The sequence below is a fragment of the Artibeus jamaicensis genome, unplaced genomic scaffold, assembly GCF_021234435.1.
Source record: "Artibeus jamaicensis isolate MK-2021 breed Jamaican fruit bat unplaced genomic scaffold, CSHL_Jam_final contig_399, whole genome shotgun sequence".
Taxonomy (NCBI): Eukaryota; Metazoa; Chordata; class Mammalia; order Chiroptera; family Phyllostomidae; genus Artibeus; species Artibeus jamaicensis.
The window spans coordinates 1,074,541-1,089,573 of record NW_026521816.1 but is presented as its reverse complement, the minus strand read 5'-3'; the positions used below and the strand labels follow the sequence as shown (position 1 = coordinate 1,089,573).

At 44.0% G+C, this 15,033-nt stretch overlaps 1 protein-coding gene across 1 annotated transcript in view; it reads left to right on the top strand.

Moving 5' to 3' along the window:
* Positions 1-15,033, top strand: part of EDAR (ectodysplasin A receptor) — a 46,646-nt gene that overhangs the window by 227 nt on the left and 31,386 nt on the right. The window contains exons 2-4 of the mRNA XM_037138346.2: positions 646-768; positions 1,015-1,196; positions 10,454-10,539. Coding sequence (XP_036994241.2) covers positions 646-768; positions 1,015-1,196; positions 10,454-10,539 — 391 coding nt within the window. The remainder of the gene's footprint in view (positions 1-645; positions 769-1,014; positions 1,197-10,453; positions 10,540-15,033) is intronic.

Below are 15,033 nucleotides of genomic sequence, written 5' to 3'. Positions count from 1 at the left end.
CTGGCTATAAAATGAGAACAATAATAGCACCTTCTTCACTGAGTGCTGATGATGCAAAAAGATAATGCCTACAATGGCCTGAACAGTTCCTGTGTTCAAATTAAACTTCCCTAGTTGGTGGCTCCTTTTATAGGATTACATGGATACAAATATCCCAAAATGCTTATTTGCATTGTGATATACACAACCAAGCCTGTGTGATGAGCCACATCTGTGGACCAAACAAATGAGAAAGACCCAGGCCTTTACCACAGGACTCTTCCTCAGGTAGAGAGAGATACCATGTGACTGAGAGACCTGCTGTTCCAGAGGCTAGAGAAAGGAGCTGCCTCATTAATGACTTTGTAAAGAATGAAACAAAGATTACTTACGTGAAGATAGTTTGGATAATGTCTTGAAGATTGGATGGATGGGGGAAAGGGAGGCAGGAGTGAGGTCAGACTGTGCAGGCAAGGTTGTCTGCCCAGTTTGTTAGCTAAAGTTCCTGGAGATGAGGCATCAGATAAGTGCTGACTGAGTGGGTCTCCCACCATCAGGCTCCCTCCTCACCCAGCCTTGGGGCTGTCTGGGCATTAACCCCCAAGTAACTATGTGTGTCTTCAAGAAGGTATGGAAGTCAAACAAACCATTCCTATCTTGTGGCAGGTATCTCTGATGTGCTCTGCCAGAGCAGAATACTCCAACTGCGGTGAGAATGAGTACTACAACCAGACCACGGGGTTGTGCCATGAGTGTCCCCAGTGTGGGCCTGGGGAGGAACCATACCTGGTAAGGCCCCGCTCCTGGCAGACAGACTACAGTCCCCCTCCCCTGTCCAGGCCTGGTGAGCTCTCCCTCCTTCATAGAGTGTTGTCACCCTACTTTGGGCTCCTCTACAACTGGTCCCTAAGCTAAATCAGTGCACAGTGCATCCGGTGTGCCCAATGTGTCTGATGTGCCCAAAGACTGCAGGTTTGGTCATGGCAAGCACAACCACTGTACTCACCTGTGTCCTCTGTCCTCTTCCTTGGCCAGTCCTGTGGCTATGGCACCAAAGATGAGGACTATGGCTGCATCCCTTGCCCAGCAGAGAAGTTTTCCAAAGGAGGCTACCAGATATGCAGGCGCCACAAAGACTGCGAAGGCTTCTTCCGGGCCACTGTGTTGATGCCAGGAGACATGGAGAATGATGCTGAGTGTGGGCCTTGTCTCCCTGGGTAAGCACATGGTGCTTCAAACCACACCTTTGGACACATTCTTTAGAAAGCCCTTAATATCTAATTGGTGAGGACCCCTGGGAACATGAGCACCTCAGGCCTGCAGTGTAGTGTCATGCCTGCTGTACCATTCTACAAGGAGAAGCTTGGTAGAGATGGGGCATATCCCTGGAATAAGGAAACTTGGCATCATAGATGGTAAGTTCTGCTACCTTTCACAAGCAGGCAGCTGACCCAACATCAGCTTCTGTGTCCTTTAAGTGAACATCAGTCATAGTAATATCTCCTGACTACCTAAATCAAACAAATTTGTTGGCTACACAATGAGGTAATACATGGGGAATGCTCTGGAGAAAAAATGAAAATTATGTACAAATGTATTATTTTTAGAATTTTTAGTACTGGGAAAAACTGAGAGTAAAAGCCACTGATAGTAATATTTGTCATATGGTACCTATAATTACATCACAATACTGTTATGTATAAAAATCTTCTCAAGAGAGAAAAATGCAAATGTAATCAGCCTGAAAGACATGAAGATAAAATCTTCCCTTATACAAGCAGGACACATTAGCAAGTTCTGCTTGAGATAAGGAAAATAGGACCTAACCAAGCTTCTGCCGTTGCTGCTGCCTCCCTCTAGTGGCCATACAACATAATGCCTGCAAGGGCTACACAGAAACCAGAAGCCATGGTGAAGGTGAAAGAGTGATCAAGGTGTGATAGAAGTGGTAGAGGGTAGTGCTGGTGGTGATAATGATGGAGGCAGTGATATTGGAGATGGTTGTGGTGGAGGTGATGGTGTTGGTCATGGTGGCAGCAGCATTTCACATAGGGCACTGTACTTTACAACCAGCTTGTGTACCTGTCATCTCGCCATATTGAATTGAGAGGAAGAAGAAAATAAGAATATATGCAAATAAGAACACTGGGCATTAATCTGTAAAAAACAGGAAGGACAAAAGAGGCAGAAGGTCCCACCAATTTAAGAACAGGTTGAAAGTAAATAACTTTAATATAAGAAGATATTTTATTTTATTTTAATATTTTATTTATTTATTTTTAGAGAGAGGAGAATGGAAGGAGAAAGGAAGAGAAACATCAATGTGTCTGGTTGCCTCTCATGCGTCCCCCTACTGAGGGCCCAACATGGCCCTCAACCCAGGCATGTGCCCTGACTGGGAATTGAACCTGCTACCCTTTGGTTCACAGGCCAGCTCTCAATCTACTGAGCCATACCAGCCAGGGCTAAAATAAGAAAAAAATTTTAAAGATGTTATTTATTTATTTATTTATTTTAGAGAGATAAATGGGAAGGGAGGAGTGAAACATCAATGTATGGTTGCCTCTAGCACACCCTGTACTAGGGACATGGCCTGCAACCCAGGCACATTCCCTGGTTGGCAATCAAACCGGTGATGCTTTGGTTCACAAGCCTGTGCTCAGTTCTCTGAGCTACACCAGCTAGGGCTAAAATAAGAAGATATTTTAAACTCATGGAAATTAACCTTAGTGCAAATTTGTTACTGTAAAGCATCCATTCCCATGGTTTCCAGCACCATTTCTCTGCTGGTGATTTGCCCCCTATCTTCAGACTTCCTAGCTTTCTGTCTTCAGTTCAGAGCACCTCCTGAGCTACAGACCTACATATCTAAATATCTGAGGGACAGCCCCATGTCAATTTCTTTGACACAATGTATGATTCAAGCATATTTTTCAAATGAAAAAAGAAAGTAGGGGAACCTATTGCAGAATCTTATTTTTCAATATTTAAAAAAACAGGTAGCCATAACCAGAGAAGATATTGAACTATTCCCTTAGAAAACATGAGTAGATAAAAGTTCCCTAGCTTGGTGCTCTTCAATTTAGTTGTTGAGGTTATTGTGTTGTGGGGGCTCCACAAGAAGAAGAAGCAGAATCAGTGCATCCCTACCCAATGGTATAAACATCTGTCTGGTACAAGCGACTGCTCTAAGCACACTGAACTTGAATGAGAGAAGTTTAGTAGGATCTTGAATTTAGATGGCTAGAATCAGTCTCTGATACCTTATACAATTCGTGGAACTTTATCTTGATCATTTTTATTGGTGCAGGTACATAATTCATGAAAAATGCAGTTGCGTAGATTGACTATAGATATGCAGAGAAAAAGCATGTCCCCCTTGCCATGCTTAGCTTGGAAAGAAAATAATTCTTTTCATAAAATCTCAACTTATTTTAGGAGCCTGTCAGTGTGAGAATCTGACCTGACATTCACAACCTACCATAACGGCTCCAGCATTTATTTTAGTAAACCTTTGAATTAAGAGTGTATCATGTAGGTACTAGTGAGACAAAGAGGAAAGACCTGGTTCCTCTTTTTTCAGTGGAGGAGAAATACAAAAATATCAGTGACCACAGTGTGGTAGGTACCCACAATATTCTAGAAGTCAAGAAAGGGCCATTATTCTGTAGCTGGGATCAGGAGAGGTCTTAGAAGACTTCTCAGAGTGACACAGGGATGGCTAAGAAGTGGAACAGAGCTCTCCAAGTGCAAATGCTCCAGCCAAAGCTCCAAGGTGGGAGGAGTCTGAGGATGTGGAGCTATGAATCCCTGTGGCCAAGTGGAAGGTACATGCAGCTGGATGTGGAGAAACTAGTGAGGGAGAGGACTCTAGAAAATGATGCTGAGGACTCAAGTCTTCTGCTTGGTGCTAATGCAGGTCATTAATCAGGCTGTACCTTAGAATGACCCTCTTGGCAGCAATGAAGATAAAGTGTTGATTAAGGAAGAGACAGGAGCCTGGGTAACAGGGATAAGATGGGAAGTTGTAAAGACCAGGGCAAGGTGGAAGCATTGGACATTGGAGGGAGAGGAGAAATTCAACTGCTTGTTGGAAGACAGCAAAGACTGAAGTTGCAGACTGAGTGCATGTGGGATTTGAAGAAAGAGATTATAAAAAGGATTCTCAGATGTCTGCCTTGGCCAGCATTGTGAATAGTGATGCAATTTACTAGAATACAAAAGGAAGAATTTTGGTGGGGAGGTGGAGATATGTGTGGACTTTGAGGTTGTTGTGACATCCAGACCAATGTATTGAACATGTAGGTGGATAAAAAGGTACAAAGCTCAGGTCAGATATGGAAGTCACCTACCCATTAATGGTGTGGGAGAGACTGGTCCAGATAAGATCTCCCAGTAAAGCAGCTCCATGGAGGAGGAAGAGAAAGGGTGCAAGATGGACCCTGGCCCATCAGCATTGCTAGCTCTAACCCAACTGCATTTCAGACCCATGCGTGCATACACAATTGTCTGTGAGACTCAGCCATGTTTTATTCCAGATTATTTCAAAGGGGTAGTGAATATGCACTTGGAGCAGCCTGTTTCCTTTTTACCTGGACTCACAGAGACATTCTAGCCAGAAAGAACAAGCCATGGGGTGAACACAATAAATGACCTGTCCCATAGACAGGTGCTAGCTTGGCTACTAGAAAGGCAATAGCAATGAAAACAATTTGCTTGGTCCTGACACTTTTACCAGAAAGAAGTTTGACAATGGAATGGTCATGAGCTCTCTGTCTCTACAAGGCTTCAAAACATAAGGGCAATCATCAGTAGAATTAGTCGGGAGGCCGGCAACTGTACTTTATCTCCAGTCCCCAACCTCCTTATACTGGCTCTAAATAAGCACAATGCTTTATCAGGGTAGGGTCCCAATGGCCTCCCACTTCCTATTACATACCCTAGGTTTTGAAAACAATATAAAGCTCTCATGGTATGTCACAAAGAAGGATTACAAGGAGTTTTTGCAAGTTAGTGCTATCAGCTCCATGAAAGGTTGTTTCTATTCCCAAATCCCTGTGGTCCCCAGGTTGCAGACGCAGACTGCCTCCCATTTGTCTTCCTGACACCACAGGTTGCCTTGGCCCACTCCACCCTTGTGGTTTGGCAAGCACTCTCTACTTATTCTTTGTCATCTGCTGTGTATCAGTACATGGGCGAGACACTGGCTAAACAATGAGCAGTATATGGGGCTTTCCTGTAGAGAAGGGCTTATGTGGGAGGACCAGGGAACAAAATATGAGAAGAGGATAAAAGAAGAGGTGAAATTTCATAACCTTCCTCAGGGCATTATGTGACCCATTGGAGAAGCTCCCTCTGGCTTGTTGCTACACTCTGTCCATTCCCTGAAGACAAGGCATTTGAGGATGGTTGGAGGACACAGGCAGAGAATGCAGAAGTAGCTTCTACATCCGGATACTGTAGCAGGCAGACGGAACATCAAAGAGCTCAGTAGCATCCAGCACAAAGTTAGGAGCCCTGAGAAAAAGGAATCTTTGAAGAAAATCTACATACATAGAAGATTCCAAAGGTCACATTTAAACTGAGTCTTGTCTTGTGTTACTCACCTTAATCAACCCTGGAAGAAAAGCAGAAAGAAAAAAATCTAAGGAAAAGACAAAATGGAGATCAAAGAGTAGAAAACTTGACATTTACAGCAAGACAAAGGGACCTGATACTCTTTAGTAGGGCACAGCTTCCTAAATGAACACCCAGCTTCAAGTTGCTAGAAGAAGCTAAACAATTGCTTTCCACTCCTGCCTAGCAGGGAATGAGAGTTATGGGGGTGAACTAAACCATGAGGAGTTGAGGTTAGTCCTAAACAAAAAAACCTAACATTTAAAAATGTTCTGTGCAATACATGCTAGGAAATGTATGACATATTTAACACTCATGATTTCATAACAGCCTCCAAGAGACAACATTTTAAAAAATTATAGCCATCTTTTGGCTATAATTGGTCTTTCAACTAAGTTATTTAATGTTTCATAGCTTGGTGCAGACACATAGTCAGGACAAGAGATGCAGCTTCAGCCATTAGAGCCTTGTGGGAATCAGAAAGAGATGCCCACTCAGCCTGCCAAGAAGGTGCCTCCATGCCCAGAAAAAGGAGCTGACTGATCCCAGGGTACAGTCCCCACTGGTGTCCCCAGGGACCCACTGGGTGCCGAGTTCTACACCCACCCAGGTAGCTATGGGTCTTCATCCAAAATGGAGTTCAGCACCAGGGGATTAACCAGGATGAACTTAGCTGTCGTTCTTCTTTTTGAAAAGGGCAAAGATGTACAAAATGCATTAGATCTTCTGTCAGTCTCAGTACTTTAAACTTCCATAGAGAAAAATTTGGTCTCATTCACTTCTTTTCCAGTCAATATTTGCCTAAAACCTTCTCTCCTCAGTGCCTAGCACAAGGTACTACTAGGAATGCAAGTATGAACAAGGCTGGCCCTGAGAGACTCCTAGGTCAGGAACAGTCACAATCTGAGTGAGAAAAATGCAGTTGGAGGTGGATATAAGAAGAGGAGCAAATAATAGTAGTGTCAGCAAAAGGTCTCTGCTCTCAAGTCTAATGCCAACAGTGGTCCTCAGCTTGGGGTATGGTAAAATGAGAAACTCTACTCAGGTAAAGAGTTTGCAAAAACAGGAGAAGCAGCCTCTAGTGGAAACTCAAGGTATGCTCCACCAAGATAAAGGGAAGGCCAGTTTTTATAGAAAAAGTCCTAGACTTCCGCCAAGATGGAGGCATAGGTGGAGACATCGTGCTTTCTCACACAACCAAGTTTAGAGACAACAAAATATTAGCAACAGAAAACACAACCAGAACACAGAAAATTGAACTTTTCAGAAGTCTGATAACAATGAATGCTTCAGCCTGACCGATAGACTGGCGAGGGAGTGGGCAGTGAGACGGGACCCAGCGGGCCCCAGCAGCAGGAGGCAGCAGAGAGGGCCGCCATTTCCCAACTCTGACCCCGCCCCCACTACAGCGTCACAACCCAGCGACCTAGCCCTGGTCGACCAGCCCCGCTCCTAAAGCTCCGCTCCTCATACTTAATGGGTGCGAACAGACCAAAAATGGCTCAAGAAGATCTCAAAGCCCCAGAGCCCATAACTCTAAGTGACCAAGAAATAGGCAAACTTTCAGATGCACAGTTCAAAACACTGGTGATCAGGATGCTCACAGAACTGGTTGATTTTAGTCACAAATTAGAGGAACATATGAAGGCTAAACAAATTGAAATGAAGGGAATTGCACAGGAAACCAGTAGTGATGAAAAGGAAACTGGGTCTCAAATCAATGGAGAGGACCAGAAAGAAGAAGAAAATGACCAAACAGGAAAATATGAAGAAACAAAAATTCAAAAAAATGAGGAGAGACTTAGGAACCTCCAGGACATCTTTAAACACTCCAACATACGAATTATAGGGGTACCAGAAGGGGGAAAGGAGCAGCCACCAGTGGAAAACTTATTTGAACAAATAATAAAGGAGAACTTCCCCAATCTGGCAAAGGAAATAGACTTCCAGGAAATCCAGGAAGCTCAGAGAGTCCCAAAGAAGTTGGACCCAAGGAGGAACACACCAAGGAACATCATCATTATATTAGCCAAGATTCAAATGAAGGAGAGAATCCTAGAAGCAGCAAGAGCTAAGAGGACAGTCACCTACAAAGGAGTTCCCATCAGACTGTCAGCTGATTTCTCAAAAGAGACCTTACAGGCAAGAAGGGGCTGGAAAGAAGTATTCCAAGTCATGAAATCCAAAGACCTACATCCAAGATTGCTCTATCCAGCAAAGCTTTCATTTAGAATGGAAGGACAGATAAAGTGCTTCTCGGATAAGATCAAATTCAAGGAGTTCATCATCACCAAGCCTTTATTATATGAAATGTTAAAGGGACTTACCTAAGAAAAAGAAGATGAAAAAGATGAACAGTGAAAGGACAGCAAACTCACAGTTATTAACAACCACACGTAAAACAAAAGCAAACTAAGAGGAGCAGAACTAAGCTAAGCTAGATCAGGAGCAGAACCATAGAAATGGAGATCACATGGAGGGTTAGCAACAGGGGAGTGGGAGGAGGAGAAGGGGGGAGAAGGTACAAAAAATAAGTAGCATAGACGGTAGGTAGAAAATAGATAGGGGGAGAACAAGAATAGTATGGGAAATATAGAATCTAAAGAACTTGAGACACATGGTCATAAACTAAAGGGAGAATGGTGGGGGTGGGGAGGAATAGGGAGAATAGAACAACTATAATGGCATAATCAATAAAATAAAAAATTTTAAAAATTAAAAACACACACACACAAAAGTCCCCATCATAGTCCCTGGTTGGTCTATTTTTATGCAAATGAGAAGTCCAAATAACACTGTGCTGATCAGCCAGGTTCATGTGTTCTGATTGGTTGTTATGGAGCAGCTCTGATTGGTTAGTAAAGATGCAAATGAAGTTATAGCTGGGTAGTTTCAATTGGATGGGGCAGGTTTCAGCCCAGTAGTCAAAATACAATATCAGGACTCCATTCCTGGTTGGAATGGAAAAGGTTGATTCAACCCGCAGGAGCACAGTGCAAGAAGCCAAAGGTTCAATTTTCAGCTTTTCCCTGAAATGCAGAATGAAAAGCCTCTGTCAACAATGGCTTCTAAACTCTGGTTATGAATTTTTGCCAAGTTAACTACGAGGAGTCCTTCTTGGCAGATATATTCCTTCTTGGGGTTCACACTGGGTCTGGATGTCAAAAACATGCAAGAGGACTGACCTGGAGCCTGTCACCCTCATGAGGCCACATGCAGACATGCGCCCTCTCCTGGGAACAGAAGCACTGGGGCCTCAGCATGGCTTCCTGCTTCCTGAACACAGATGGCTTCTGGAGGGTGACAGAATATGTGCTTGAAAGAGGCTTTTTACAGAAGGCTTAATTGTGAAACTGGCTGTTGGGGCTTCTGAGAGATGTTTTGAGATTGGTTAATTAATGTTTATAAGACACACAGGAATCTGAGGATAAAAGGCTCTGAGGAAGAGCAGGTAATTATGATTATAATGTTACTGGTAATCGTCCAGTTCATGGAGGATGGAGTCTGAAGACTCCCCAGCACTCCACCATGCTACCACTTACTGCTGCCACCAGCCAGGGTTGTGCACAGCTAATACAAAAAAAAATTTAAAACAACCGTGGGAAAATTCAACAGCAGAGAGGGATTTTTCATTTTTTGAAATTGTGGTAAGGGAGAACATTCAGCTCATTTTTTTTTCAGGAACATGTATAAAGGACACATGGACAAAACCAAAGGGGGTAAAATCAAGGGTGGGAAGTGGGGATTGCTGGGGTTGGGGGCAGTGGTACAGAGAAAAGGGAGACAACTGTATTGAACAACAATAAAAAATAAAAAGAAAAATTAAAAATTTGATTTCTAACAATGAAATAGATGGCTTCATGATTATTGAATATATGTTTATGGAAAACAAGTATACACCAAGAAAAGTGCCAAAGCATGCAGGTGGCAAGGGGTCTAAGCTGCAAAGCCTGGAGGGGAGGTCCAGGAGGTGGAGGTCCAAGAGGTGGTGTGGCCTGCATAGAATTTTGACCCATGGTGGCAGAGCTCTGTGGGCAGGGTGTTCTGAGAGTCAGCATGGTCATGGGCCTGGCATACTGACATGAGGAAGCTTGAAAGACATAAGAGAACATCAGTGGGGGGTAAAAGACTTTAGAGTCTTACTGTGAAGGGTTTGTCCATTTCTTTAAGTGTATACAAGCCCAGCATGAACATATATAAGTGTCTTTTGTTCAGTGCTTCCTGAGGAGAAAGCAAATAAATTTCAGTTATCACCTTGTTGTACCTTAGGCTATCTCTAAACCTCTCTGCAGTGACTTCTCTAGATATAACCCATGTTTTGATGGCTATCACCATTCACTATTCGTCAGCAGGTACTCACTGGGAGGTCCCAGTGTCATAGGCGTAGACACATCTACCTGTAAACCCACCAAGCTACAGACTCTGAGATGGGCATTTGCAGAGGGGGTGTTCCTCCTCCAAAGATGCCTGGGTCTCTGGTTGGCAAGACACCCAAAGTGTTAAACAGGGCATACAGAGGTTGGGTATGCAGATATTTCAAGTGGATGGTGTTGATGAAAATGGTGATTACATATATATGCTAAACAAATTCATCAGTGAAAAGAATCAAAAAGGGGAGGAGATTTTTTTAATACTCAAAATGGCTCAATATTGGAGGAAAAAATTCTATCTTAAGACAAGCTGAGAACCCCATAGTAATCAAAATGGGCCGCTAACTCAGCAGGGCTCCTGATTCCCAGGTGTTTGTTTCGGCCCAACTTGGGTCAGGCTGTGGTCATGGGTATGGCAAGTGCTCAGCACTTGCTTGTGGTAACACCTGACTCACCTGCCTGCTTTATCTTGTTTTTCCCTCCTATAGGTACTACATATTGGAAAACAGACCCAGGAACATATATGGTATGGTCTGCTATTCCTGTCTCCTTGCACCTCCCAACACCAAGGAATGTGAGTGCACTTTATTCTTCTATCAGAACAGTACTTGTTCAATATTGATGTCTTGCATTACATCATGTGGTAGACAGAAACCAATCCTGGCAAATAGACAAGTAACTACAGCAAAAGCATAAAGCAATCAGATTTCAAGTCTGTGAAGGAGGTCTGCTGTATCTGAACCATGAGTCGGAGATTTTGGTCACTCACCTTGGACAGGTGACCCTGAACAAGTTTCATAAAGTCTATGAGCCTCAGTTTTCTCATTTGTAATTTGGGAGTATTAAAATCTGAATTAACCGTAGCATACAATTCTTGGATAAGACAATGAGATCACAGACACCAAGATATTTTGCAAAGTACTACAAAGCTCTAGACAACTGTTAGTTCTCATACATTTTTTAAAACTAACAGATGCCCTCCCAAATGAGGCCAGAAGAAATATGAGAAGTGATCCCACTTAATTAAATAGATACAGGAAGCATATGTCAACAATGAGTCTAACAAGTTTAGAATCTCACCTTGGGCTATTGCTTTTCTATTAATTCGGTTTGACTTTCATGGGCATGTTTATGAGGAAGTGCCAGGAACCTCTGCTCCAAGAATGTGTTATGTTGTGTCTTGCATCTGTGGTTTTAAGGGACACAATTGAAGGAGGGATGGATGGGCATCTGGGACGAAACAGGGAGTCTGGTCTCTGGACTGCTCTACTCCCACTCCAGGCCAGAAGAGGTGCCCATACTGGAGCCCTGCCTCTCTTGGGTCTCTATGAGTCCCTGACCACCCTATTTTCTCAACATAATCCTATCTAAGAGAGTAGAATAAGGGCCTCCCTCTTGAGAATATCTAGAAGGAAGGGAAAGAGAGCAAGAAGAGGGAAGTACTACCTCCCCTCACCTTAGGTTCAGCTAGAAGAGGTGCTCTGGGCGGTGGGGCAGAGGCTATACCCTCCCTTCCAAACTGCTTAAGTAGAGGAACCTGGCAATGATGAACTTGCATGTCTTTAAAGCTGAGCATTCCTGCCTGGCACAATGATTAATTCACTGATTAGAGTAAGTCCAAGGGCTCCTGGCTGCTAATAGGACTGTAGTAAAGTCAGCTGCCATTGCTGATAAGTCTTCTGCTGGGAAATGTAAATCGACTCCATACCAAATATTTCTGGGATGAATCCTCAACTGAGAAGATGTCAGACAGTCACCACCTATTTATAAAAGGTTCTTTGCCTATGGAACCAAAAAACAAGCATTTCTTACCCATGGGACTCTTGTTTGAAAGCTCACACACAGTGTGTCCTTCTCAATACCTGAAGCTTGCAAAGCATCTTAGTCCTGAAGACTTTGAAAATAAGTGCTTCCCCCTCCCAAGCCCTAGTCCTTAATTGCTTAACTGGAAACCAGCACCCAGTAAATCCTCCTAGTGGTTCTCAGAACCCAGCCCTGAAAAAAGCCAGCAAAGAAAATGGAGCCTCTGTTTGCCCATCTGGGAAATGGGAGAGATAACCAGATAGGCTGTGTAGGGTAACATGGTAAATGAAACCCTGCCTGGGTCATGGTCTCGAGTGTGGACATGAAAGTTACTTTCTCCACCACTTGGGTCTCCACTTCCACTTGCACAAGGCTCTTGCTCAAGAATCAGCACACAGCCTCCATGAAGACACTGAGACCCAAACTCATAGGACTGCCACCAACAGCCCTGTCCCAGCAAACCCAGGAACTAGGTGAAATCTCACTGGTTAGGATTGCAATTTTCTGGCTGGTTGCCCAGGCCCCACCGGGATCTCCCCTTCTTGAGCCTATAGTCAGTGGTCAAGAAGTCTTTGCCTCCACCTGAGAAGCCTCTTTGGTTTGGTTTTGATGTGACTTACCTGGGCCTTTGTCACGAGAAGCTAATGCTCTTGATTGCCCAAGTCAATGCATGATGAATTACACAACCCACAGTCAAAGAGAACCTGGTGCACAGACCCCAGGGAAAATGTGTGGCAGATGCACACATATGATGGCTGTATGGGCCAGGTGTGGCTATGTAGGAGTGAGCCTGGGCTTCATAGCCTGAGCGAGTTCCTGGGGCTACGTGCTCCTTCTCTCCGTGCTTCTCCATCCTTAAGGATATAATGGCTTCTATGAGGTATAGGACTGAGATTCTCATAAGAGCCCCAGGGACTGCCAGGACCACACTGAGAACCCTGATGTGGGTTATGGGCTTGAGTTTAAATTCTTCAGTTTCCTCACCTGCCAAAGACACCCACCTCATCAGCTGTTGTATGGCTGGATTGAGCTGCACCCACAGGCACAATCATAGCTGGTTTCCAGGCTGCAGGCCATCCAATTATCAGGAGTAGCAAAGCACTGCACAGTTATTGCATTTCCAGCACCATCAATTAGGGGAGGGGAGCCAAAGGATGGGCTGCTCTGGTCACCATTTGTCCTGCCTTTGGGCCTTGTCATCTTCATGCAAAGAGACTTGGGTGGAGCTTAGGACAGAGCCTGGATGGTACTCAGAGAATGTAAAATGCCATGTAAGCCATGAAACCTCCCTCAGTTTCTGTATTCTCTCCTGAATACTTTAGAAAATAATATCCTCTCAGAGTACTGATAGTGTTGTCACATACATGCACAAAGTGTGTAACTGACAACTCTTCCATAAACTACAGAAGTGTGGCAGGGATGCTGGGATATTTAGGAGTTTTGAAACCAGGCCTTCTCTCCTGCTTGTCACTTGCCCATCAGGAAACCTTTTAGGCTTTCTTCCAATGCTTCAGCCACAGTGAACAAGCACAGCCTTCATACTTCCAGTGCTATTGCTATTTGTGTCCTGGAAGAGAAAGAAGAAAACCTTTGGTTATTTTCACTTATATCAAAGAGCAAGATCCACTTGGTACAACCAAAGCTTTCTGGTTTTTATTTTCCCTACACATGCCTGAGAGCAGCCTTGGAAAGGAATCTATGTTAAAATGGCAAAGGTGGCATGTTGGGAGAGGAAGAATGGGAGTGGCATCAGATTTCAGATTCATTAGAGTTTCCTCTCTTGGAACAGTTGCCTAACTTTGTATCAGTTTCCCTCCCTATCTATAAAATGGGGATTTCATCTCAATAAGATTGTTAGAAGGAGATGACTTGTCAAGTGTGTATGCAGCCCTAGCTGTAGTGTATGCACATGGCACTTAGTATATGATAAAGCTTCAGCCTCATGAGTGAGCAGCAACCAGGCCTCCTGGGGCCTGTGCAGCTCCCCCTTGCTCAGTGGCCTCTTGTGCCTTGTCAGTTCACCTGGGATGCAGATAGCATGAATCCCTCCCTCACAGAATACTGGAGTAATACATGAGATAAGGATATGCCTGGCACCCAGAAGTTGTGCCCTTGTCATTGTCAATATTTTTGTAATCATTCATCAGTGACTATGACCCCTGAGTCAAGTCCAAGATGGACTCACCTTCTAGAGAATTCCACTCTATCACCAGGAGTGATGTGTTTCCCTCTAGATGCTATGGTGTGGTGCCCAACAGTGATGAAACTCCAGTGTGAAATGTTGACCTCCCCAAATGCCAGTTTCCAGCTGTTTCCAAAGCAATGTTTCTCAAATTTGAATGTGTGCACTCACTGTCACCAATTCAAAGACACTGCAGAAGGCCAACCTTCAAAACATCAGGTTTTGGAGTAAGGAAAATGGTATTGATTGAGAAGGCTCTCACTCAAGAAGATGGTTCCTCAAATCCATCTTCTGACAGCCCAGAATTTAGGAGTCTTTTATGGGAATGGAAGGGAGAATGGCAGGAACAAGAGATAATTGAGCACTGAAGGCATCTGGCTACTAACAAGGAAAAGTATGAAATCTCTAAATCTCTTACTTAGTATTTCTGCTAATCTGAGTCATCCTTGAGGCTCCTGCAAATCTATAAGCAGTCACCATCCTTGTACACATTTTCTCACCTCCCAAGGAGAGGCACCCCCTGGTAAGAGGCTGTTCCTCTAAAAACTCAACTAGAATTCCTCTAATAAGGCCCATATGTGTAGCAGGGGCTCTTAGCCTGAGGGCCACAGGAGAAATGCAGGTTAGACTAAAGTATAATAAAGCAAGCATTTCAATCTGTCACAACATCACCAGGAGTCCTGTTAAGAAACATGTCCTGCTGCAGCAGGTCTGGGTGGGTTCAAAAACTCCCTTACCAGCAAGCTCCCCAGGACCTCACTTTAAGCAGCCAAGTTCCAGTAGCTCTGCCCATTGTTCCAGCGTCCGCCAGTATGGGGCGCTGAGCCAATGCAACAGACTCAGACACCCTCACTGACTGCTGTAAGAGGCAACAAACAAATCATTCCTGGAAACCCAAGCCGTTTGTTATATGCCAGCCACCTTTAATACACACCAGCACATTTATAAACCATGTGGATTAACAAGCCTCAAAGTCTCTGAGTAAACTCCCTTATTACATTGAATAGAGGTCTAACTGCATGAAGCCATATGCTCATAGTTCTCAGAATCCTCCTGAGAAAGGTGAGCGTACTTCCCACAGGG